The sequence below is a fragment of the Ranitomeya imitator genome, chromosome 6, assembly GCF_032444005.1.
Source record: "Ranitomeya imitator isolate aRanImi1 chromosome 6, aRanImi1.pri, whole genome shotgun sequence".
NCBI classification, from domain to species: Eukaryota; Metazoa; Chordata; class Amphibia; order Anura; family Dendrobatidae; genus Ranitomeya; species Ranitomeya imitator.
The window spans coordinates 107,883,803-107,911,396 of record NC_091287.1 but is presented as its reverse complement, the minus strand read 5'-3'; the positions used below and the strand labels follow the sequence as shown (position 1 = coordinate 107,911,396).

General features: G+C 44.4%; 1 protein-coding gene across 1 annotated transcript in view; it reads left to right on the top strand.

The window, feature by feature from the left end:
- Nucleotides 1-27,594, top strand: part of THRB (thyroid hormone receptor beta) — a 553,290-nt gene that overhangs the window by 396,530 nt on the left and 129,166 nt on the right. The window contains exon 4 of the mRNA XM_069729993.1: nucleotides 22,706-22,769. Within this exon, the coding sequence (XP_069586094.1) occupies nucleotides 22,751-22,769 (19 nt within the window). The 5' untranslated portion in view covers nucleotides 22,706-22,750. The remainder of the gene's footprint in view (nucleotides 1-22,705; nucleotides 22,770-27,594) is intronic.

Sequence of the window (27,594 nt, the reverse complement as noted above, 5' to 3'; positions counted from 1 at the left end):
CAAGGAACAAATACCACAACATCATGACCAGACCACATATTACCACCACATAGTGACTGAATACTACAATACTGATCAATAATTAAAAAAAACAACACAATACTATCACCATCAGTACCATTATACACAGGAGATCTGTACTTAGTATGCAGTGTCTGTGTACAGGTAATACAGTGATCACCAGTGACATTATACAGAGGAGCTCTGTATATACTGTATAGGTAATCCAGTGATCACTGGTGACATTATACCCAGGACCTCTGTATATAGTATACAGTGTATAGTGTCAGTGTATAGGTAACACACTGACTCACCAGTGATGTCTCTAGGTGAAGTCCTTCATCTTTCATCCAGCACAGACCGCCATCACTTCATCCAGCCAGGACTCGTCTCTGCAGGAAATAACACCGTTATCTCGAGTTCCACTTGCAGAACACATTACTTAATTTTCCCAACTTCTACATTACACCACATGAAGAAGGCGACATAGTATCACTCTACACAGTAATAGGACCGCCCCCCCAGTTAGAAAAGTATACTCAAAAAATAAAATAAATACATCACTGCAGTAATAATATCCCTTAATTAGCCCCTATGGTAATAATATTCACCATCCTAGCCCTTGTGTGTCTCATTCCTGGCATCAGCCATATGTTCTCCCATCCTGCCCTAATGAGTATCCATCCTGCCCCATCTGTCTCCATCGTATCCATCCTGCCCCATGATCCTGTCCCATCTGTCTCCAATCCTGCCTCCAGTGTCTCCAATCATGCCCGTATCACCATTCTGCCCTGTCTCCAATTATGCCCCCTATGTCTCAATTCTGCCCCATCTGTCTCCCGTCATGCCCCAGTGTCTCCAGTCATGCCGCCATGTCTGTCACCCTGCCCCCTGTGTCTCCAATCATGCCCCGTTTCTCCATTCTGCCCCTGTGTCCAGCAATCTGCCCCTGTGTCCAGCAATCTGCCCCTGTGTCCAGCAATCTGCCCCTGTGCCCAGCAATCTGCCCCTGTGCCCAGCTTTCTGCCCGTATCCAGCTTTCTGCCCCTGTGCGCAGCATTCTGTCCCTGTGCCCAGCTTTCTGCCCCTGTGCCCAGCTTTCTGCCCCCCCTGTGTCCAGCTTTCTGCCCCCCCGTGTCCAGCTTTCTGCCCGTCTCCAGCTTTCTGCCCCTGTGTGCAGCTTTCTGCCCGTGTCCAGCGTTCTGCTCGTGTCCAGCGTTCTGCCCCTGTGCGCAGCTTTCTGCCCCTGTGCCCAGCTTTCTGCCCCTGTGCCCGGCTTTCTGCCCGTGTCCAGCTTTCTGCCCGTGTCCAGCTTTCTGCCCCTGTGCGCAGCATTCTGCCCCTGTGCCCAGCTTTCTGCCCCCCTTTGTCCAGCTTTCTGCCCCTGTGCCCAGCTTTCTGCCCCCCCGTGTCCAGCTTTCTGCCCCCCCTGTGTCCAGCTTTCTGCCCCCCTGTGTCCAGCAATCTTCCCCTGTGTCCAGCTTTCTGCCCCTGTGTCCAGCTTTCTGCCCGTGTCCAGCTTTCTGCCCGTCTCCAGCTTTCTGCCCCTGTGTGCAGCTTTCTGCCCGTGTCCAGCGTTCTGCCCGTGTCCAGCGTTCTGCCCCTGTGCGCAGCTTTCTGCCCCTGTGCCCAGCTTTCTGCCCCCCCGTGTCCAGCTTTCTGCCCCCCCTGTGTCCAGCTTTCTGCCCCCCGTGTCCAGCTTTCTGCCCCCCCGTGTCCAGCTTTCTGCCCCCCCGTGTCCAGCTTTCTGCCCCCCCTGTGTCCAGCTTTCTGCCCCCCGTGTCCAGCTCTCTGCCCCCCTGTGTCCAGCTCTCTGCCCCCCTGTGTCCAGCTTTCTGCCCCCCTGTGTCCAGCTTTCTGCCCCCCCTGTGTCCAGCTTTCTGCCCCCCCCTGTGTCCAGCTTTCTGCCCCCCCTGTGTCCAGCTTTCTGCCCCCCCCTGTGTCCAGCTTTCCGCCCCCCTGTGTCCAGCCTTCTGCCCCCCCCTGTGTCCAGCTTCCTGCCCCCCCCCCGTGTCCAGCTCTCTGCCCTCCCTGTGTCCAGATTTACTGCCCTGGGCCCCCCCGGATCGCCGCTGTCAATAAAAAAAAAAAGTTCTGCTTACCTGCCGCGCTCCTGCTCTTACCTGCGATGCGGGCCCCCTCTGCTCACCGGGCCCCATGCGCCAGTCACGGCTGTAATGCCCTGATGGCGGCCCTGGGGAGGAGTATACAGATATTACAGTATGGCATCACAGCTGATTCTTTTTGTGAGATAAAACATTTCTCTGCCTATTTTTAAACAATGTTTTACTTCAAAGAAAGAATCATTTATGATCCTGTGCTGTAATGTCTGTATACTCTCTTTTTTGGCCTCCCCTGCCCAGGAGCTGTGGCATGATCAGAGCATGTCTCTGCAGGGTCAGACACTACCATTACACAGCAGGGGCACATTTATAAGATTATCACAGCACAGGAACATTTTATTTAAACACATCCAACTGTGGAAATTATTATTATTCCAAGATCTATTGATAAAAATGAACTTTTGTTTGTAGGAAAACCCCTGTAAATACAGTACTCACATGCAATAGAGCTGTATAACGTACACACATATAATATGGCCATATATTTTACAAACATATATTAGCACACAGCAGGGGCCTTCACGTCCTGCCCCTTCCCAAGAAAACTGCAGAAAATCATCTAAAGAAGTCACTAGTCAGTAATCAGAAGAGCGAGAAAGACTGCAGAGCTGGAGATAAAGCGAAGTTTCCTTGTCTAAATTGACTTTGTGATTTGGGTAAAGGCTCTGCCCCCATTTTCTCTCCGCCTGCCTCTGGCAATAACAGTGGGTGATGTTTGGTATGCCAAGGCAGGCTGTGGAGAAGAAATGTGTTCCTACCATAGTACGGGATGGAGATTATGTTGCTGAGGGGCGCTGGCTGCAACGGTAACATGTGGACACTTTATATTGGCAGGGGGATGATTCGTCCAGTGTAACATAGTAACATAGTAACATAGTTAGTAAGGCCGAAAAAAGACATTTGTCCATCCAGTTCAGCCTATATTCCATTATAATAAATACCCAGATCTACGTCCTTCTACAGAACCTAATAATTGTATGATACAATATTGTTCTGCTCCAGGAAGACATCCAGGCCTCTCTTGAACCCCTCGACTGAGTTCGCCATCACCACCTCCTCAGGCAAGCAATTCCAGATTCTCACTGCCCTAACAGTAAAGAATCCTCTTCTATGTTGGTGGAAAAACCTTCTCTCCTCCAGACGCAAAGAATGCCCCCTTGTGCCCGTCACCTTCCTTGGTATAAACAGATCCTCAGCGAGATATTTGTATTGTCCCCTTATATACTTATACATGGTTATTAGATCGCCCCTCAGTCGTCTTTTTTCTAGACTAAATAATCCTAATTTCGCTAATCTATCTGGGTATTGTAGTTCTCCCATCCCCTTTATTAATTTTGTTGCCCTCCTTTGTACTCTCTCTAGTTCCATTATATCCTTCCTGAGCACCGGTGCCCAAAACTGGACACAGTGTAGCTGCACAGGTCACACAACCCTATGGCGTCTTTAGAAATACTGATTACATACTATCAGCTAACGGACAGAGAAATTACAGGGCCCCATAGCAAAAGATCTAAATGAGCCCACCTTCCTCATACCCCAAAAAATATTTAGCGAAGTAGGCAGGGTCATACCTTACAAGTTTTAAAAACAGGGAGGGACATGTATTGTGACACATACACAACAATTATGCCCCTATTGAAGCTCCTTAGTGTTCTCACCTACTACGATACCCCATGATAGAATTTGATGATCTCAAAAATGCCCCCCACACACAATCAATGTCAATTCCCCCGACAAGTTCACACCACAGTCCCCCCACACTTACAATGACTCATCAGTTCCTCTAGCAAAGTTCGATGACCCCACAGTGCCCTAACACAGTATGATATTGCCACAGTGACCCCCAACACAGTGTAATAATCTCCAAAGCATGAAGCCCCAAATGTTCTCCACACCCAGTATGATGTCCCTATGGTTTCTCCACAGGCAATATCATGACTCCCACATTCCCTGACTCCCCACCCAGTATGATATCCAGCACAGTCCCCAACTCAGTATGATGGCCCCAATTCAGGATGATTCCCTACACATTATGATCGCTGCCAGAGTCCTCCTCTCAGTGTGATGGCCTCACAGTCTTGAACTCTGCATGATGGCTCCCACAATCTCCACAGTCGGTATGATGGTCCACAGTTCAGTATAATGGCCCCCTCCCAGTTTGATGCCCCAATAAGTTGTGAAATTTAGAAATAAAAAAATTAATAAACACTACTCACCTACCTGCGTTCCCCCAGCACCTTGCTCCAATCTGCACAGCATGGGAACTGAGGCTCGATCCTGTGACCCTAGGCCTCCTGACTCATGGGCACCATAGCGGTCCTGGGGTCTGCTGCCATGGACAGTACGCCCCTGCATATTGTTTATATATTGGTAACCAACAAATGCAAATATCATCTGTAATATGTCTGTATTGCAGAACTACACTGTGTGCAGAATTATTAGGCAAGTTGTATTTTAGAGGATTATTTTTATTATTGATTAACAACTATGTTCTCAATCAACCCAAAAGACTCATAAATATCAAAGCTTAATATTTTTGGAAGTTGGAGTGGTTTTTTTTTTAGATTTGGCTATCTTAGGAGGATATCTGTTTCTGCAGGTAACTATTACTGTGCAGAATTATTAGGCAACTTAATAAAAACCAAATACAATCCCATCTCACTTGTTTATTTTCACCAGGTAAACCAATATAACTGCACAAAATTTAGAAATAAACATTTCTGACATGCAAAAAAAAAAACAAAATTAGTGACCAATATAGCCACCTTTCTTTATGATGACACTCAACAGCCTTCCATCCATAGATTCTGTCAGTTGCTTGATCTGTTTATGATCAACATTGCGTGCAGCAGCCACCACAGCCTCCCAGACACTGTTCCGAGAGGTGTACTGTTTTCCCTCCCTGTAGATCTCACATTTTATGAGGGACCACAGGTTCTCTATGGGCTTCAGTTCAGGTGAACAAGGGGGCCATGTCATTATTTTTCCTTCTTTGAGACGTTTACTGGCCAGCCATGCTGTGGAGTAGTTGGAGGCATGTGATGGAGCATTGTCCTGCATGAAAATCATGTTTTTCTTGAATGACACCGACTTCTTCCTGTACCACTGCTTGAAGAAGTTGTCTTCCAGAAACTGGCAGTAGGTCTGGGAGTTGAGCTTCACTCCATCCTCAACCCGAAAAGGTCCCACAAGTTCATCTTTGATGATACCTGCCCATACCAGTAGCCCACCTCCAACTTGCTGGCATCTGAGTTGGAGTGGAGATCTCTGTCCTTTACTGATCCAGCCTCTGGCCCATCCATCTGGCCCATCAAGAGTCACTCTCATTTCATCAGTCCATGAAACCTTTGAAAAGTTAGTCTTAAGATATTTCTTGGCCCAGTCTTGACGTTTTATCTTATGTTTCTTGTTCAAAGGTGGTCATTTTTCAGCCTTCCTTACATTGGCCATGTCCCTGAGTGTCGCACACCTAGTGATTTTTGTTACTCCAGTAACGTTGCAGTTCTGAAATATGGCAAAACTGGTGGCAAATGGCATCTTGGCATCTTCACGCTAGATTTTCCTCAATTAATGGGCAGTTATTTTGCGCCTTTTTTGCCCAACACGCTTCTTGCAACCTTGTTGGCTATTTGCCACGAAACGCTTGATTGTTCGGTGATCACGCTTCAAAAGTTTGGCAATTTCAAGACTGCTGCATCCCTCTGCAAGACATCTCACAATTTTGGACTTTTCACAGCCCGTCAAATCTCTCTTCTGACCCATTTTGCCAAAGGAAAGGAAGTTGCCTAATAATTAAGTACACCTTATATAGGGTTTTGATGTCATTAGACAACACTACTCCTCATTACAGAGATGCACATCACCTGATTTACTTAATTGGTAGTTGGCTCTCAAGCCTGAACAGCTTGGAGTAGGACAACATGTATAAAAAGTATCATGTGATCAAAATACAACTTGCCTAATAGTTCTGCACACAGTGTATATTATGCATGATTTCATGTACATTTGCCTGAAACACATCATAGTCTGAACGTATGTATCATTACCTAATATTTTCCCTATGTGTCTCTCACTTCCTGCCTAACTGTGGTGGCCCTATTCATCAATTTGAATAGGAAAACTGATGTAGAACTGTTAAAAATGCATAAAAATTTTTGCTCAACTCGTCTTTCTGCAAAAATGTTGCAACTTTTCTCATTTTTACACAAGCTCCACCAACCGTTTTAAAGGTAAGGAGAGATTAGCCAGTTGGGCATGGCCTTGAACGGCCCAATCAGTTCATTGTAATTTATACCACGAAAGTGTCAGAAAATATAGCAGAACTGAATAGAGTACATTTCTGTACATTTGCGCACAGCAGATGAAAGCACATGTCTTAGGCACAACTTATTCAGACGGAGTCTGCATCAAGACTGGAATTCAAAACGCCAGTCTTTAGTTTTTCCTTTAGCTTTCCAATGATGAAAGGGAAAGGCATTGCTTTGGCCAACCCATTTTTATATATATTATTGGGTGATTGGACATCAAAAATGAATTGTTATTCGAGACGGCCTCTTTTGGCCAGAGACAAGAGCAGCAGTTGCCAGGACCACGTGTCGATCTGGAGAAAGTATTACTTGACCATTTGCTGGTTTCACTGGCCATGTACAGTATAGTAGGAGTATTATATAGTCCCCACAGCTTCATGGCAGCCATGTACAGGTAGGTCCATAAATGTTTGATAGAATCTACATGATTTGGGCTCTGCACGCCATTTGGATTTAAAATGAAATAACTGAGATCCAATTGACTTGTAGCTTTTAGGTTTAATTAACGGGTTGAACAAAAGTATATTGTGAAACGTTTAGGAGTTGTAACCATTTTTCCACAAAACCTCCTCATTTCAGGGGCTCAGAAGTAATTGGCGAATTAACTTTCCCTTAAATAAAATGTTCATTTTTAATACTTGGTAGAGAATCTTTTTCAGCCAATGACTGCCTGAAGTCTGCAAGCCATGGATGTCACCAAACTCTGGGTTTCCTCCTTTGTGATACTTTGCCAGGTCTTTACTGCCACTGACTTCAGTTGCTGCTTGTTTGTGTTTCTGTCTGCCTTCAGTTTTGCCTTAAGAATGGGAACTACATGCTCGATGGGGTTGAGATCTTCTGATTCACTTGGCAATGGCAATATATTCCACTTTGTTGCCTTAAAAAACTTATGTGTTGCTTTTGCAGTATATTTGGGGTCATTGTCCATCTATAATGTAAAGCGCCGTAAAAATAACCTTACTGTATTTGTTTGATTCTGAGCAGAAAGTATCACCCTGTACACTTCAGAATTCATCGGCTGCTGCTGTCATCAATCACATTATCAATAAACATTAGTGACCCAGTGCCATTGGAGGCCATTCATGCCCATGCCATCACACTGCCTCCACCATGTTTTACAGAGGATGTGCTATACTTTGAATCATGAGCTGTTCCAAGCCTTCTCCATAGTGTCTTCTACCCATCATTCTGGTATGTTATTCTTGTTTCATCTGTCCAAGCAATGCTTTTCCAGAACTGGGTTGGCTTCTTTAGATAATTTTTGGTAAAGTGTAATCTTGCCTTTCAATTTTTAAGGCTGAGATATGATTTGCACTTTGTTGTGAAACCTCTGTGTTTGCTCTCATGAAGTCTTCTCATTATGGTAGACTTAGATACTTAAACACCTATTTAGTGGAGAGTATTCTTCACTTGGGTAAATGCTGAGAAGGGCTTTTTCTTCACCACCACTGCTGTCTTCCATGGATATCCAGGCTTTTTTGAGTTCCGAATCTAACCAGTGCACTCTTTTTTTCCAGAATGTACCAAAGTGTTGATTTGGCCACTTCTAACATTTGTGCCATCTTTTTGATGGATTTCTTCCATTGAAAGCTCCATTGACAGCAGGTTGTGGGTTCACAGCACCAGCTTCCAAATGCAAATGTCACACAGGGAATCAGCTCCGGACCTTTTAGCTACTTAAATGATGATGAATTAGCAAGGAAATAGCCCATGCAGCCCATTAAAGAGCTTTTGAGATAATTGTCCAATTACTTTTGGTTTCCTGAAAAAAGAGACAACCACATATTGACGAGCTGTAATTCCTAAGCCTTTTCTCTTATTAAGATGTGAATACCCTCAAATGAAAGCAGATCATCTGCACTTCAAGCCCATATTGACTATATAACTGTATCTTGAATATGTTTTAGTAAACAGCTATATTGCCAAAAGTTGTGTCACTGTCTAAGTATTTCTGGACCTAACTATATCTACTATATAATTTTCTAAGGGTCACTTCCATCTTTCTGTCTGTCTGTCCTTCTGTCTGTCACGGATATTCATTGGTCGCGGCCTCTGTCTGTCATGGAATCCAAATCGCTGATTGGTCTCGCCAGCTGCCTGTCGTGGCTGCCGTGACCAATCAGCGACGGCAACAGTCCGATTAGTCCCTCCCCTGCAGTCAGCGCCCGGCGCCCGCTCCATGCTCCCCGCAGTCACCGCTCACACAGGGTTAATGCCAGCGGTAATGGACTGCGTTATGCCGCGGGTAACTCACTCTGTTACCGCCGCTATTAACCCTGTGTGACCAAGTTTTTATTATTGATGCTGCCTATGCAGCGTCAATAGTAAAAACATCTAATGTTAAAAATAATTTTAAAAAAATAAATCATTATATACTCACCTTTCGCGATGCTCCAGTGACCGCTCCATGCAAGCAGCAGGTTCCAGTGCCCAGGATGGTATCTGAGAAGGACCTGCCATGACGTCATGGTCATGTGACCGCGACGTCATCACAGGCCCTGCGCGCCTGTGTGAGAAGGACCTGTCATGACATCACGGTCATGTGACCGCGACATCATCACAGGTCCTGCACGAGGACCTGCCATGATGTCACAGTCATGTGACCTCGACGTCATCACAGGTCCTGCGCGAGAAGAAGCCTGCCATGACATCACGGTCATGTGACCGAACTACAAGGGGCCCTCGGAAGGTGAGTATATGTTTATTTTTATTTTTTAGCCTGTGACATACGTGGCTGGGCAATATACTGCGTAACTGGGCAATATACTACGTGACTGGCCAATATACTACGTGGCTGGGCAATATACTACGTGGCTCTGTGCTGTATAATACGTCGCTGTGCAATATACTACGTGGCTCTGTGCTGTATACTATGTCACTGGGCAATATACTACGTCACTGGGCAATATACTACGTCACTGGGCAATATACTACGTCACTGGGCAATATACTACGCCACTGGGCAATATACTACGTAACTGTGCAATATACTACGTGCCTGGGCAATATACTATGTTACTGGGCAATATACTACGTGGCTGGGCAATATACTACGTGGCTGGGCAATATACTACGTGACTGGGCAATATACTACGTGACTGGGCAATATACTACGTGGCTGGGCAATATACTACATGACTGGGCAATATACTACGTGGTTGGGCAATATACTACGTGGCTGGGCAATATACTACGTGGCTGGGCAGTATACTATGTGACTGGGCAATATACTACGTGGCTGGGCGATATACTATGTGGCTGGGCAATATACTACGTGGCTGGGCAATATACTACGTGGCTGGGCAATATACTACGTGGGCTGGGCAATATACTACGTGGGCTGTGCAATATACTACGTGGACATGCATATTCTAGAATACCCGATGCGTTAGAATTGGGCCCCCATCTAGTCTTAAAAGGGTTTTTGTTTATGTATACTAGGTACCTGACCTTAAATTTGATTTAATATCCGAAATCCCCTTTACATTTTTAAGCCCTTTTTATCCTTAAGAAAATCGTAATAATGCATGTAAAGGCATGTAAAAGCGTAATAATTTATGTGCATTCTTATAGCCAAGATTTCAGTCTATACACTTTGTCTCGCAGACAAACAGGAGGCAATTTGAATCGTTAGACGGAGTGTTTTTCCCTACAGTTACTCTATTGTATATAGTTTTTGCCTTGAAAATGTTTCAATCAAGTTTGAAGTTCCCTTTTTGCTCTGTAATTGTAAGATGTCAGTTCTGAGGTGAAATGTTGACAGTTGCGGTTAAACTATTCAAAAATACTACTAAAATCCATCAAGTTAGAAAAATCAAATACTACAGACACATTGTGTTAATAGTAACTCTGAAATGGTAAAAATCTACTGCAACTAAAATAACAAAAATCAAAAACTCAAATTTAAGGAAAGTTTTAAAATACTCACTTTAGAGATTAAGCTGGTTCCCATGTTCTATGTGTAACATGGACAGTTTGTCGCCACTGAAGTTTTAGGGGGTCATCGATTACAGGATAGCTGTAAAATGTTCCTTTACAAGTGCTGAACCCCTCTATTGATTTTGAATTATATTTTGCGTGCAATTTACCTTCTTTGTCAAAGGAGTTTCACCATTCTTTAAAGTTATGGCGTGCTGCTACAATATGTCATCACCTTATGATCGGTGAGGGTTGGGACAACTACCAATCCTGAGAATGAAGTCAGTGAAGCACTGTTGTAGCGCTATCACTTTCACTGTTCACCCCCTGAGTTAGTGGCGCCTCAACTTCCCACTTGACAGGGACCTGGAGGGTTATTCCATTCAAGTGAATGAAACTGACTGCAGGATAGCAAATTGGCTGGTAGCATCTCTCTACAGAAAAAACTAACCATATATTATTAGGATTGGTGGAGTACCATAGGTCAGACCCAAACCAAGTGATGGCATATTATATAATGAGGTCCATTAGGTTCCTTCAAGGTGTCCATCAATTTCATGGGAAATAAAGCGCTGCATGGTACAACTGGGACAGAGTATTCTTGGGATGCCTCCTACACATATATAGGCGGAGCTAACAACTTATTTTTCTTGTCTGAAAGCCCCAATACACATTATAAAGCTGTTAACCGATAGTCTAATGCAGGGGTGGGAAATCAATTTTCCCAAGGGGCCACATGAGAAACCTTGACTGTTGTAGAGGGCCAAACCAATTGATTGAAATTATTTCTGCTCAATATTATTATTACCATATTAATTATTATAATTATTTTATATTAATATTAATTGCATCACTTATTATTGAGCAGAATTAAGTATACTAACATCCCCATATATGCCTTATGAGCCAACTCACAGCCCCCTATATACCGCAAGAGCCCACACAAAGCCCCCTCCATAAAGATATGAGCCCACACATAATCCCTCTATATATAATATGAGTCCTCACATAGCCCCATTTATACAGTATGAACCCCCACATAGCCTCTTGTATACAGTATGAGCCCCCACATAGCCTCTCTATATACAGAATGAGACACCACATAGCCTTTCTATATATAGTATGAGCCCCCACATAGCCTCCTGTAATCAGTATGAGCCACAGATAGCCTCTCTATATACAGTATGAGACCCAAACATGGCCTCTCTATGTGCAGTATGAGAACCACATAGCCTCTCTGTATACAATATGAGCCCTCACAAAGCCCCCTGTATAAAGTATGAGCAGCCCCACATAGCTTCCTATATACAGTATGATTCCCCCTATAGGCCCTTATACAGTTATATGCAAAAGTTTGGGCACCCCTATTAATCTTAAGCTTAATGTTTTATAAAAAAATGTTTTTTTTGCAACAGCTATTTCAGTTTCATATATCTAATAACTGTTGGACACAGTAATGTTTCTGCCTTGAAATGAGGTTTATTGTACTAACAGAAAATGTGCAATCTGCATTCAAACAAAATTTGACAGGTGCATAAGTATGGGCACCCTTATCATTTTCTTGTTTTAAATACTCCTACCTACTTTTTACTGACTTACTAAAGCACTTTTTTTGCTTTTCTAACCTCATTGAGCTTTGAACTTCATAGCCAGGTGTATGCAATCATGAGAAAAGCTACTTAAAGTGGCCACTTGCAAGTTGTTCTCCTGTTTGAATCTCCTCTGAAGAGTGGCATCATGGGCTCCTCAAAACAACTGTCTAATGATCTGAAAACAAAGATTATTCAACATAGTTGTTCAGGGGAAGGATACAAAAAGCTGTCTCAGAGATTTAACCTGTCAATTTCCACTGTGAGGAACATGGTAAGGAAATGGAAGAACACAGGTACAGTTCTTGTTAAGGCCAGAAGTGGCAGGCCAAGAAAAACATCAGAAAGGCAGAGAAGAAGAATGGTGAGATCAGTCAAGGACAATCCTCAGACCACCTCCAGAGAGCTGCAGCATCATCTTGCTGCAGATGGTGTCACTGTGCATCGGTCAACTATACAACGCACTTTGCACAAGGAGAAGCTGTATGGGAGAGTGATGCGAAAGAAGCTGTTTCTGCAAGCACGCCACAAACAGAGTTGGCTGAGGTATGCAAAAGCACATTTGGAGAAGCCAATTTCTTTTTGGAAGAAGGTCCTGTGGACTGATGAAACCAAGATTGAGTTGTTTGGTCATACAAAAAGCCGTTATGCATGGTGGCCAAAAAACACAGCATTCCAAGAAAAACACTTGCTACCCACAGTAAAATTTGGTGGAGGTTCCATCATGCTTTGGGGCTGTGTGGCTAATGCCGGCATCGGGAATCTTGTTAATGTTGAGGTACGCATGGATTCTTCTCATTATCAGCAGATTCTTGACAATAATGTTCATGAATCAGTGACAAAGTTGAAGTTACGCAGGGGATGGATCTTTCAGCAAGACAATGATCCAAAACACCGCTCCAAATCTACTCAGGCATTCATGCAGAGGAACAATTACACTGTTCTGGAATGGCCATCCCAGTCCCCAGACCTGAATATCATTGAACATCTGTGGGATCATTTGAAGAGGGCTGTCCATGCTCGGCGACCATCAAACTTAACTGAACTGGAATTGTTTTGTAAAGAGGAATGGTCAAAAATACCTTCATCCAGGATCCAGGAACTCATTAAAAGCTACAGGAAGCAACTAGAGGCTGTTATTTTTGCAAAAGGAGGATCTACTATATATTAATGTCACTTTTCTGGTGGGGTGCCCATACTTATGCACCTGTCAAATTTTGTTTGAATGCAGATTGCACATTTTCTGTTAGTACAAAAAACCTCATTTCAAGGCAGAAACATTACTGTGTCCAACAGTTATTAGATATATGAAACTGAAATAGCTGTTGCAAAAAAAGAAATTTTTATAAAATATTAAGCTTAAGATTAATAGGGGTGCCCAAACTTTTTCATATAACTGTATATAGTATGAGCCCCAACCTAGCCAACTGTATACATTATGAACCCTACATAGCCCCTAATATATACAATGAAACCCAATACAGCATCTCTATATACAATATGAGACCTCATATAGCCCCCCTGTATACAGTATGAGTCCCCACATAGCTTTATATATGCAGTATGAGCCCCCAAACAGCCACTTTTATACAGTTTGAGCCCCCAAATAGCCTCTCTATATATAAAATGAGCCCTCACATAGCACCGTATATACAGTATGAGCCACACATAGCCACTCTATATATAAAATGAGCCCTCACATAGTGCCATATATACAATATGAGCCCCCACATAGCCTCCTGTATACAGAATGAGCACCCACATAGCCACCTGTATACAGTGTGAGCCCCCACATAGCCTCTCTATATATAGTATAAGCCCTCACATAACCCCCTATATACAGTATGAGCCTCCACATAGTCACCTGTATATAGTATGCGCCCCCATATAGCCCCTCTATGTATACAACATTAGCCCCTACATAGCCACTGGTATACAGTATGAGCCCCCACATAGCCTCTCTGTATATACAGTATGAGCCCCCACATGCAAACATCCCATACACATATGAAAAAATAAAACAACATATACTCACCCTCGCTCCTTGCTTTGGTCTTTGGTGCACTGACTCTCCGCACAGCAGATGTGATGAAGTGATGTAATTGTGGCTGCTGTCTCAGTTGTACATGCTGATTAAATATACAAAAAAGAGGAAAGTCGGCTCACCTTCACAGAAGCCCCCACCTAAGGAAACCTGCAGTGCTGCCATCCAAGAACCATATGAGAAAATGAAAAAGATCCAGCGTGATTGTCTTCAGTAAAATTAGAAGTCTTTATTAGCAATCCTTAAAAGTCACAACAGTAGGCATGGGTCTGAAAAAATGTGCAAATAGAGCAAACGCGTTTTGGAATTCAATCCTTTACGTGATTTGCACATTTTTTCACACCCATACACTCTGTAGCCACTTCTAAGGATTAAAGATTAATAAAGACTTTTAATTTTATTGAAGACAATTACGCTGGATCTTTTTCATTTTCTCATATGGTACATGCTGATTGGTGAAAGAAGGAGCCAGCGGCACAGCCTTCACCAAAGTATTCACCTCTATTTGCATCTTGAGGAGGCGGATAGCAGTCACAGTGAGCGAGGACACGGAGCAGCGCCTGAAAGCTCTTGGAACAGACAGAGGGTCCGATTGTGGTGTATTGTGTTTTTGGGCCTCCTGACTTCTCTCCTACAGATGTGTTCATCTGTATGAAATATGGAGCGCCCCCAGACGCAGGGCCGTGGGTTACTCGGTACCGGTCCTCTGCTGGCTCAGTTCTGGGGATGTCACGGTGGCTGGACCCGGTCCGTGACCCTGCTAAGGGGCGTCCAATGAAAGGTGATACGAGTCTGTCAAGGTTTTGTGACGCCACCTGTGGTATTCGGTCAGGGTGACCGACGCTGCTTGGGGTCCACTGGGGTGATGTGATGGCAGCTAGATGGTTTACCTTCCCACAGGTGAGGTGAGTCCCCAGGGCTTCCCAGTAGTGTAGGTGGTGATGATGTGAGGTGCAGACAATAATAAGGACACAGGGTTGCAGTCTCTTTACCTCTTTACTGGTGACTTCAGGATCCTCAATCCAGAGCACAGTTAACAGGGCTGTCTGAGACCGGCCAGTCCGAAGGCACATCCAGAGTCCCCTTTGCAGGTGGAAATCGTTGCCTACCACTAGCGCCTGTGTGTTGTAGTGCTTCCCTGCTGAGCATTCGGGATAGTCCTCACAACTTCTATTCTCGTTCGTTCCAGTTCTTTCTAGTTTTTTGTATTCTCCGTCCCCCAGGTTTGTTATGGCTAGGACGCACCCGTTTGATGGGTAGGCTCGGAGCTCTTCCGGGACCCTAGAGACGCCCCTCTCCACGCGTTGCCCCCTATGTCTGCTTAGGTGATGTAAGGTAGACAGCCAACCTATAATTAACTGTCCTGCGGTATTTGAAGTAAGGCATAAAGTCAGTTACTTCTTCGGTGTTCCGGGCACCGGCTACGCGCCTCAGTAGGATGTTGCCATTCTCCGGGCACGACTCCTGCTGGCTCTCATTTGTGCTTGATCTCGTTTCTCACTGTCCACAATATCCTTTGCTTTGTGTCCTCTCTAAGGATACTGCCGCAAGGTAGTGCAGGCACGGTTCCTTTCGTTCTGCTCTTGTCGCTAGGTACCTGCCAGGTTCCCACGCCTGACAGGGACCCCCCTGAATCTTTCCCCGCAACACCCCCTGCCACGGGATGTTGCCTGGACAAAACCCAGTCAGCTTCTGAACTAACTTCCTATCCAACCCTTAGTTTTACCAGTGTGAGGAGTGGCCTAATAAATAGAACCTTTTGCTCCCCCTAGTGGCCGGAGTGTGAAGTGTAATGTGTGCTTGTGATACCTGGTCAGATGAACTCCTTTAGTGCCATCAGACGTACCATCACTCCCCTTAGTGGCAGAGCGACGTTACTGCAACGACCAGGTCTCTGGGGCGCTGCACTCCCCCCCGGTTAAATCCAGTACTCCTGGACTGGGAAGAAGAACAACAATATATGTTAGCAAAAGACATGCAAATTTTGAAATGCAAGGAACAAGTAAATTTAATAATGCTTCCCTTTATGGGAGGTGAGGACACTTGAACGTTACAAACGAAAACAAGGTTAAATATTTTAAATAACACTCTGACTATAAATAACTTCTGGTACCCTGCCAGGTATTCTACTAAGTGCAAATTCTGAACAATAATTTAACTTCTCCTTTAAGGGCGTATAGGCTGAACCCACTAAAGGCTTACTATAAAGTACTTTAATGGAAACTCAACTTTTTCTTTATTTTCTAACTTCAGAAATGCAGGACTGCCTAGCTCCTTGGCTGGGCCTACTGTCATTGTCGCAATCAACTATCTTTCTATGGTTCTCAGGAGGACTCTCTAACCCCTATGGGTTCACTATGTTGGAATTCGGCTTTCAACTTTTCCTGTCCTCAATCTCTAGTAACATTATCAACAGTTCCTAAATCTCAACATCATTACAATTTTTACTTTCCTAAGGCAACATTATACTTAAGTGCAACATGTGAACATTCCCTTTAAGAGGGAACCAAGTCTCTTTGAGATAGTGCAGATTCTCTCTATCTGTAAGTCCATTAGAAAGCAAGACCTTCTACCTTCTGTGCTGTATTCAAAAACAGTCTCTTCACAAAGCCTTCTTTCTTTGTAAAACCAGTAGAGGGCACCTTTAATAAGGTGCAAACTATTTACAATGCAGTTTGTGAATCATTCACCGTCCATGATTCGGCAGTTCTTTAAAACACTGATGGCAAACAAACAAGCCAAAAACAAGAGGGATCCCGAGTAAATGAAGGGATCCCTTAAGAGTTAACCCTAAACGAGGATGAGCAGCAAAATAGCAGGAAGACAAACAGTTAAATAACTATATACAAGTTCAGGTCTTCGAGGTTTATTTCGATTTTGGTGGTTGTAGCTCCGCAGGCAGCAGTGGGTGGGGCCATCCACCCGGATACCTGCAGCCACCAGGTGTGGTCCCAGGAGCTCCAGGCAGGGGTCTGAGTGGCTACAGTTCTGGAGCCCGAAATGGCCTGGGTACTATCCACCACTGAGGCCGATCCTTCGGCTACCACTATGGTAGTGGTATCCACAGTGCAGGTGGTGGTCTTGACGATGGTGCACGTCGGGGTAACCACCGTAGTCTTGGTGACAGTGGTAGACCGGTCACAAGGGGGCGCCTTTGCTATGGGGGACGGCTTCTCCAACGCTTTAGGCGATATCTCACGGGGCTTCGCCGCTTGTGGACGTTCAGGGCGAACCACACCCTTTCCCCAAAGTGCCGGGTGTAGATGACCTCATCCCCCGGGTAGAGATCCCGGTCCGGGTGGCCCTCTCTGAGATGGGACTCCACATCCCTCCGGTTCACAAAGACCTCCGCATACAGGTCTGGCTCTTTAATAAAACCCCATCCCCCACGGAGTTTGAAGTTGACGACGGTGCCCTGCCTGCGCGGGGCCTGGTTGGTGGTGCGATCTTTGCGGGCCCAGTCCTTCACCGCGAGGTCCCGCTGGTAGTGGGCCTCTCGCCCGGCCTGGTACTCCCTCTCCTTCTTCTCCCACTGTCGGTCTAGCTGGGCCTGATATTCTTCCCAGCTGAGGGCCTCCACCATCTCCCCTTCCTGTGTCTTCACCCCGGGGAACCCCATGAAGTCTGATCCCGGGTTCACCCAGCGACACACTGTGCGCTCCGCATAGACCTCGCCTGGCATGGTGATCGGTGAGATCGGGGCCTTCAGGAAGTGCTCCATGCCCGTGGCCCGATCCCAGTGCGGAAGGCGCTGGAGCGTATGGGTCCCAGGGAGAGGGGGTGCTGCGACGAGGCCTATCAACAGGTCCTCCGCCAGCAGGACGGGGTCGGTGGACTCACCGGCCAGTACGGCTTCCTCCATCGCAGCTGGCTCCGGTGGCAGCAAAGGAACCGATGTCTGGGGGTCCTCTGCCGGCGCCTCCTGGCATGAGGCCTTGGTCTCCAGCCGCAACTGGAGGAGCTGCTCCATCAGATCCTCCATCTCAACCTGCAGGAGACCGGTCCCAACCGTGGAGATCTGGCTGCTGCTCTCGTCCGGGTAGCTGGGGGAGCCCTCTGCTTCAACCCCGCATTCTGGATCGGAGCGACTGGCCATGGCGTCCTCCACGTGGGTCACTTCCTGGTCTCTTTCCCGCTCTCTCCTTCATGGGCGGTTCCGTTTTCTTTTGTCTCTGCCCTCCATTGAGAATCAGGAGGCGGATCTCGGCCGCTGACGGACACGTCCTCAAGGTACAGAAATATTTAGACTGGGCGGTCATGGCTTTTCGCGCTTCTCAGTTCTTCCACGCCCTTCTTCTTCTCCTGCGCTCCTCGTGGCGCTATAATGGCGGTGGTTTTGGCAGGAATCTTTGCGGCAATCAGCAATGCACAGTCTTTGCAACAAGTCACAGTTCAAGCACAATTCAATCACAGTTCCAAGGCACACATGACCTGCTCCTCAGGTTTAAGTAGATCCTGTTCGTGACGCCAAGTTGGAGCGCCCCCAGACGCAGGGCTGCGGGTTACTTGGTACCAGTCCTCTGCTGGCTCAGTTCTGAGGGTTTCCTCACAACTTCTATTCTCATTCGTTCCAGTTCTTTCTAGTTCTTTCTATTCTCCGTCCCCCAGGTTTGTTATGGCTAGGACGCACCCGTTTGATTGGTAGGCTTGGAGCTCTTCCGGGACCCTAGAGATGCCCCTCTCCACGCGTTGCTCCCTATGTCTGCTTAGGTGATGTAAGGTAGACAGCCAACCTATAATTAACTGTCCTGCGGTATTTGAAGTAAGGCATAAAGTCAGTTACTTCCTCGGTGTTCCGGGCACCGGCTACGCGCCTCAGTAGGATGTTATAGTTCTCCAGGCACGACTCCTACTGGCTCTCCTTTGTGCTTGATCTCGTTTCTCACTGTCCACAATATCCTTCGATTCGTGTCCTTTCTAAGGATACCGCCGCAAGGTAGTGCAGGCGCGGTTCCTTTCGTTCTGTTCTTGTCGCTAGGTACCTGCCAGGTTCCCATGCCTGACAGGGACCCCCCTGATTCTTCCCCCACAACACCCCCTGCCACGGGATGTTGCCTGGACAGAACCCAGTCAGCTTCTGAACTCACTTCCTACCCAACCCCTAGTTTTACCAGTGTGAGGAGTGGCCTAATAAATAGAACCTTTTGCTCCCCCTAGTGGCCGGAGTGTAAAGTGTAGTGTGTGCTTGTGATACCTGGTCAGATGAACTCCTTTAGTGCCATCAGACGTACCATCACTCCCCTTAGTGGCAGAGCGACGTTACTGCAACGACCAGGTCTCTGGGGCGCTGCAAATAGTCGGGCGAAATAGCTGGGAAAACTGGACTGCATGTAGAGATAACAATATCAAGCTGATAATCCTATGTGAGGTCGTCTTTAAATTTAGAATTATGCTAGCCTATTCTTATGGCCCAAGTCACTTGAGCGTTTAATTCTATTTTGGAACTATAACATCAGAAATACTGTCATGAAACCAGAAAAATAATGTCAAACAGGTAAATTATGAGAAACTCTAAGGGGAATTTATTAAAATGTTGGCACCAGTTTTCTGGTTTAAAAAGTCAACATTTTTGTTTAAAAAATAAAATTTGACTTTGAAAAAGTGAGTGAACACTGCCCACGGTTAGCCATGCAAAAGGTCTAATGACATTAATGACCAGTGATATTGATTTTGGGGGCTCACTGTTCAGCTATATAGAATATTTTTTCACCATTTTTAAGAAATTTGTCTGATTGTACATAATACCATAATAAACTGGGTATTTTGTTAAATGAATGATGACATGCTGCTTTTGCCTGTACATGTTGCATTAAAGGGATACTCTCAAGTTGTCTCTTGAGCAGTTTACTACAATTCAATTTCGTTACAGTCTTCTTACCTCCTGGTCTCTGGCAGGACGAGCTCTCCACCACTGAGTGACCGCTCTGGTGAATAGAGCTGTAGCATTAGTAGAACTATAAAGCTCAGCACAAGTTCTGCTGTAACACATACAGCTATTAGTGGTTTGTTCTGAGTCTACACTGCTATTGCTGCATATACACATAGAGTATTTATACATTTTAGTCCAAAAAATCAAGAACACATTCCTATGTACAGATATACAACAAAAGACCTATAGACTATAAAAATCAGGTCCCAGAATGCTAAAGTTCACAAAATAGAAATTTATTATTGACACACAGAATAAAATATTACTTTCATCATTTATAAAGACGTGCCTCCAATCCAATAAACGGCTTTACATGACATGCGGATATATCACAATAAAAGGTATAATAGTTTTACAAGGTAACACTTATCATGATTACTTTACCTTAATCTTATAACTGATGGTTCTATATATGTACCATGAGGGGCCACTAGTGTGTATAGGGGGATCAGTTTGTACCACAGTAAATCATATATACGTAAATCAACTGAAGTTTTTGAACAGTAACCATTAGCCAAAAATCCTAATCCAAATAAACTTCCCCCATGTAGCACCTAAGTGATGCATAAGCCCAATTATGTAAGAATAGGCAACTATGGCTAACCCTCCAGCCCCCAGACGAAGATCTATATCGAAACGCGCGTAGGGGTTACCGGCTTTCTGTGACACATGTGCGGAGGTAATTATGATTTGTGAGCAGGGTCACTGATGGTCCTTGTCCATGATTATGCATACTATTTGTATTTTACCTTCCGGATGTTATAGATATTAGGGCATGTAGTCACGCTGTGATAGACATGTCTATGTTTGCTTTAGGCTTTGTTGCCATTTGATATGTCTTGGAGGGTTAGCCATAGTTGCCTATTCTTACATAATTGGGCTTATGCATCACTTAGGTGCTACATGGGGGAAGTTTATTTGGATTAGGATTTTTGGCTAATGGTTACTGTTCAAAAACTTCAGTTGATTTACGTATATATGATTTACTGTGGTACAAACTGATCCCCCTATACACACTAGTGGCCCCTCATGGTACATATATAGAACCATCAGTTATAAGATTAAGGTAAAGTAATCATGATAAGTGTTACCTTGTAAAACTATTATACCTTTTATTGTGATATATCCGCATGTCATGTAAAGCCGTTTATTGGATTGGAGGCACGTCTTTATAAATGATGAAAGTAATATTTTATTCTGTGTGTCAATAATAAATTTCTATTTTGTGAACTTTAGCATTCTGGGACCTGATTTTTATAGTCTATAGGTCTTTTGTTGTATATACACATAGAGGTAACATGGCATTTGAACAAGCACACAGGTCCAGACAGCAAGAGCAGAGAGCCTTGATGAGGGTGCTTTCACACTGCGTTCATGCATCCATTCGTTGGCTCTGTCCGGGCTTACGTCCAAACCCCCTGTAAAATGGGGCTCGGACGCAAGCCCAGACAAGGCCACCGAACGGGTGCCTGAACACAGTTTGAAAGCACCTTTAGTAGACCTGCTGTGAATGCTCCTGTGCCCTCTCGGCCAGGAACTAGAAGTCAGGCTCCCTGGAAATGAGCAGTATGCTATAAAAGATAAAATCTCTCATTGCAGGAGAACGACACCAGATAAAGAAAAGCAAGTCAAATGCAAACGTGCTTATTTTCATTGTCTAACTAATTAAAGCAAGTTAAAGAAGTTGTCCACTACTTGGACAACTTCTTGTCATACCCTTCGCTTGGCCACAATAAAATAATAAAGTTTATACTCACCTCATGCTGGTGCCATTCCCGCAGTGTTGGCACTCCCTCTCCCGGGACTCCTCTGCTGTTGTTGTGACATGTTATGTCGGTGCTCAAATAGCGCATGTGTCACTGTCCCCACCTCCTGTCGAATTGAGAATAAAGAGGAAGTCCGAGATAAGCTGCAGCCCAGACTTCCTCTTCATGTTTGATTTGTCCAAAGACGGGGACAGTGATGCCAGTGCTGATTGGGCACTGGCGTCATGTGTCACAACAACCTCATGGGAGCTGCGGGAGACCGAGTGCCGACACAGCGGGAACATCATTGTCACGGGAGGTGAGTATAGGCTTTACTATTTTATGGGGTCAAATATTTTGATCAAGAAAGGGTTGTCCACTGCTAAGACAACCCCTTCTTGATCAAAATATTTGGCCCCCATAAGAACTTTAGAACACTCCATTAAGTGTAATTTGTCAATTATTGCACATCTTGGGAAATTGGGAGGCCCACTCCACCAGTGGAGCCCCCAAGGGAATTCACTTGTCCCCCTGTGGGCCAGTCCGAGGCTGGATAGAATTAAAGATGAATGAAACTTGGCACTCAATTTTTGAGAAGAAAAGCTTCTTAGTTTATTGATGCATCCAGACAAACAAAACCGCTAAACGTTTTCGGTCCACACCGGACCTTCGTCAGAGCGTTTCTTAGACATTGACTGGATGAGGAAGCTAATGAGCCTGAATGAGCGTCAGCCAGAGCACGGGATATAGGAGCTGCAGTCTGCTGCAGGATCACAAAGGAAGGTGAAGCGCCAGAGGAGAGGCACAAAGCCTGGGGGGAGTAACGGCGCTGGATCCTGAGCGCTAGTAGTGCAGAGCAGAGGATTACTATATTACTATATCTACCATGATCGAAATTTATCAAACATTGAGTCAAAAATCGACAATGCAGCCACAAGCAAAGCAAATTTTAAAAAATCCTCTCATGATGAATTTCACCTTCTATATTTAGTTAAAATACACGACAATTAGTAGAACATTTTTTCTAATGAATTTTTTTTCTGTCCTCAGGTTACTTGTGATGCTTAGAAGAATGCACAGATCCACCTATCCATAATGCCTAGCAGCATGTCAGGTAAGTTCACAGCTTTCCCAATGGTTACATAGTAGTCTTGAGAAAACAGATTCTCAGGTCCCTAACTAGAAGGTCCAGTTATAATTTCGGTGTGACGCATGGACAACATTGTCCAGGGGTTCACTTATCAGAAGAAGCACAAGGGATTCTGGCATGTAGAAGGGGCTTGGCCGGGCTCATGAGTCATGACCGTACTCACTCACATCCTGCAAATCTTTTTGCTCTACTCTGCTACATTACATAGCTACTGTATCATTAATAACTAGGATACATGTGCCTTCATTTTTCTACTTAGAACAAGTCTTGTTTTTGAGAATATAATATTCCTATTATTAATAAAGAAGTACCGTAGCTTCAAGTAAAAAATAATAATTTTACCTTAAAAAGGAGCTTCAATTACGGTCTGTTGTTATAGATGAGGAAATTAAGAATTTTACCTTTCACTTGAATTTACTGAATTTCAGATTTGTCATTAAAATACTAGGAGAATCTATTTGCTAACTATTTTCTTACATTTTCCTAAAACACGTCTCAGACTAACAAATTATTTTATCAGTGTATTATGCCAATAGTCTAGAAATTACTCACTGATTCAAAGTTTAGACATGAATTTGTCAAAGATGTCTTGTCTTCTGCTATTCATTCTTTAGCTCCACATTGTATATGTTTTGTGCTCCCTTCACTTACTGTTTTCTATATTGTAGCAGTTACAGTTTTGACATTCATTTTCTCATAACAAAAAATTTACCATATTTCACACAAATATCAGTGAGGAGGTACAGACAATCATAAAATGTGCTATACTATGCCCTACCTATTAATTGCACATTTCCATGACTATGCTTTCTGTTCCCTTTGGCTTGTTCTAAGTACAATAATAAAGACTTCAGATCCAGGGATGCCTCATCGATGTTACTTTGATGATAGGCTGTAGTGACATCACAGCTACGGAACAAGTTACTGGTGTAGCTAAGCACTGGGGTCAGCACTCTTGTGCTAACTTCATCGGCATCACATTGAGCCAAGTGATTGGCTGCAGCGTTCACATTCAGCAGCCAATCACACTAAGCCAAGTGATTGGCAGCAATGTTTACATGCTGCAGCCTGACATCAAAGACAGAACAGCAGCAGAGAGGTGTCACTGGAGCAGTGGAAAGTGGGAATAGCTCATTTTTTTAATTTATTACAAGAACATTTCGATGGGAATACTAAACGTATTCACAGACAACCACAATTCCTCTGCATCAGAAATTATGGCCAAAGTGTAAAAAACTTTAAATTCTAATAAAACAGAGACATTCTGCAATCCTTTAATTTCAGTGCTAGTTGCACTAAATGTATCAGTATGGGGCACATTATATAACAGATTTGCTGTTTTCTGAGTAAGCTGTTCCATAGCCCAACTTATGGCTGTAATATATGCATACCAGTATTCTCTCCCTAAAAGGAATTGATGGGAACCTGACAGGTGATACATGCTGCTTGACCACTTGCAGCAGGTACAGTATAAGACACTGGTTGTATGATATCAGCTACGTATGTTTGTGGCATTTCCGAGAATAGCATACATTTAAAAGCGACCATGGACAGAGCGTCACAGATTAGAAGTACAGGTGGGTCCCCGGCGGCTTCTGCCCCTCCATTGCAGTGGCACACAGGTCTTTCCCTATACACATGCATGCAGGGAGAGACCAGTCACTCTAGTGGAGTGGGGGGACGCCGCTAAGTCCCTCCTGTCTCACTAGTCTCACGTGCAACTTGGTCCCCTGCGACTTTTAAACTAGGTATGCTTTTCTTTGAATCACCGCAGCATTTCAGAGTCAAACCTACCTGGCTGAAATCATGCAGCAAATGCTTGATACATGCTACCTGTAGGTCGGACAGCATATATCAGCTGTCAGGCTCCCTTTAATACAAATCAGATGCTATCATATAGCTACTAGGATTACAAAAGAACTACAACTTGGTCCTAAAATAGCAGTTTCGTGCAGCCACTGTAAAAATAGAAACCTTTGGCTGCTGGACTGGAATAAAAAAAAATCTGTTCTTGTTCTCCGGGCCATAAATGGTGAAGACTTTGAGTTATAAAGGTATTCTTTGTTTTGTGAAAATTATGTAATTTATGTTGTTCTGACCTCGGGACTCATGTCTTGCTGTCACTATGTAGATATTCTGACGTACTCTACAGTAAGCCGATAAGGAGCCCATTTAGCAGCGGATCCCCATTCTCATCAGCTTTTCAATGTGATGAAACTAGAAATCCATAAGATGCACTGTTTGTGTATTCAGCCTAAAATATTTTTTCTTCGTATTTAACAATGTACATGTTAACAGGTACACAGATGCAACAGCGCAGAAAATGAGGAGACAGTGGTACTTAAAAAACTATTTATTTAGCTAACGCGAATATCTATACACTAGATGGTGGCCCTATTCTAACGTATCGGGTATTCTAGAATATGTAGGCAGTAATAGCACAGGCTATGTAATATATTGCACAGTGACGTAGTATATAACACAATCGACGTAGTATATAACAGAGCTACGTAGTATGTAACACAGTGTACGTAGTATATAGCAGAGCTACATAGTATATAACACAGCCACGTGGTATATAACATTGCCACGTAGTGTATTGCACAGCTACGTAGTGTATTGCACAGGCACGCAGTATATTGGTCAGCCACGTAGTATATAGCAGAGCCACGTAGTATTTAACATAGCCACGTCGTATATCGTAGTATATTGCACTGCCACGTAGTATATAACAGAGCCACAGAGTATATTGCACAGTCGATGTAGTATATAACAACCGACACAGCCACATAGTATATTGCACAGCTACGTAGTATATAGCACAGAACACATACAGTGCCTACAAGTAGTATTCAACCCCCTGCAGATTTAGCAGGTTTAATAAGATGCAAATAAGTTAGAGCCTTCAAACTTCAAACAAGAGCAGGATTTATTAACAGATGCATAAATCTTACAAACCAAAAAGTTTTGTTGCTCAGTTAAATTTTTATAAATTTTAAACATAAAAGTGTGGGTCAATTATTATTCAACCCCTAGGTTTAATATTTTGTGGAATAGCCTTTGTTTGCAATTACAGCTAATAATCATCTTTTATAAGACCTGATCAGGCCGGCACAGGTCTCTGGAGTTATCTTGGCCCACTCCTCCATGCAGATCTTCTCCAAGTTATCTAGGTTCTTTGGGTGTCTCATGTGGACTTTAATCTTGAGCTCCTTCCACAAGTTTTCAATTGGATTAAGGTCAGGAGACTGACTAGGCCACTGCAACACCTTGATTTTTTGCCTCTTGAACCAGGCCTTGGTTTTCTTGGCTGTGTGCTTTGGGTCGTTGTCTTGTTGGAAGATGAAATGACGACCCATCTTAAGATCCTTGATGGAGGAGCGGAGGTTCTTGGCCAAAATCTCCAGGTAGGCCGTGCTATCCATCTTCCCATGGATGCGGACCAGATGGCCAGGCCCCTTGGCTGAGAAACAGCCCCACAGCATGATGCTGCCACCACCATGCTTGACTGTAGGGATGGTATTCTTGGGGTCGTATGCAGTGCCATCCAGTCTCCAAACGTCACGTGTGTGGTTGGCACCAAAGATCTCGATCTTGGTCTCATCAGACCAGAGAACCTTGAACCAGTCAGTCTGAGTCCTCCAAGTGATCATGAGCAAACTGTAGACGAGCCTTGACATGACGCTTTGAAAGTAAAGGTACCTTACGGGCTCGTCTGGAACGGAGACCATTGCGGTGGAGTACGTTACTTATGGTATTGACTGAAACCAATGTCCCCACTGCCATGAGATCTTCCCAGAGCTCCTTCCTTGTTGTCCTTGGGTTAGCCTTGACTCTTCGGACAAGCCTGGCCTCGGCACGGGAGGAAACTTTCAAAGGCTGTCTAGGCCGTGGAAGGCTAACAGTAGTTCCATAAGCCTTCCACTTCCGGATGATGCTCCCAACAGTGGAGACAGGTAGGCCCAACTCCTTGGAAAGGGTTTTGTACCCCTTGCCAGCCTTGTGACCCTCCACGATCTTGTCTCTGATGGCCTTGGAATGCTTCTTTGTCTTTCCCATGTTGACCATGTATAAGTGCTGTTCACAAGTTTGGGGAGGGTCTTAAATAGTCAGAAAAGGCTGGAAAAAGAGATAATTAATCCAAACATGTGAAGCTCATTGTTCTTTGTGCCTGAACTACTTCTTAATACTTTAGGGGAACCAAACAGAATTCTGGTGGGTTGAGGGGTTGAATAATAAATGACCCTCTGAAAAGACTTTTCACAATTTTATAAAAAAATTAAACAAAGAAATAACATTCTTTTTTGCTGCAGTGCATTTCACACTTCCAGGCTGATCTACAGTCCAAATGTCACAATGCCAAGTTAATTCCAAATATGTAAACCTGCTAAATCTGCAGGGGGTTGAATACTACTTGTAGGCACTGTAGTATATTGCACAGTCTTGTAGTATATTGGACAGGTACCTTGCATATTGCACACTCTCATTGTATTTTGCCCAGCTACATAGTATATAGCACAGAGATGTAGTATATAACAGAGCCCACGCAGTATGTAACACAGCCCACGTAGTATATAGCAATGTGGGCACTATATGCGTGGTTAAAAAATAAACATATACTCACCTTCCGAAGGCCCCTTGAAGTCCTGGCGCCTGTGTGCGGTGCACGCGGCAGCTTCCGGTCCCAGGGTTGGTATGAGCGCAGGACCTGTGATGACGTCGCGGTCACATGACCGTGATGTCATGGCAGGTCCTTCTCGCATAGCATCCTTGGCACCGGAACCTGCCA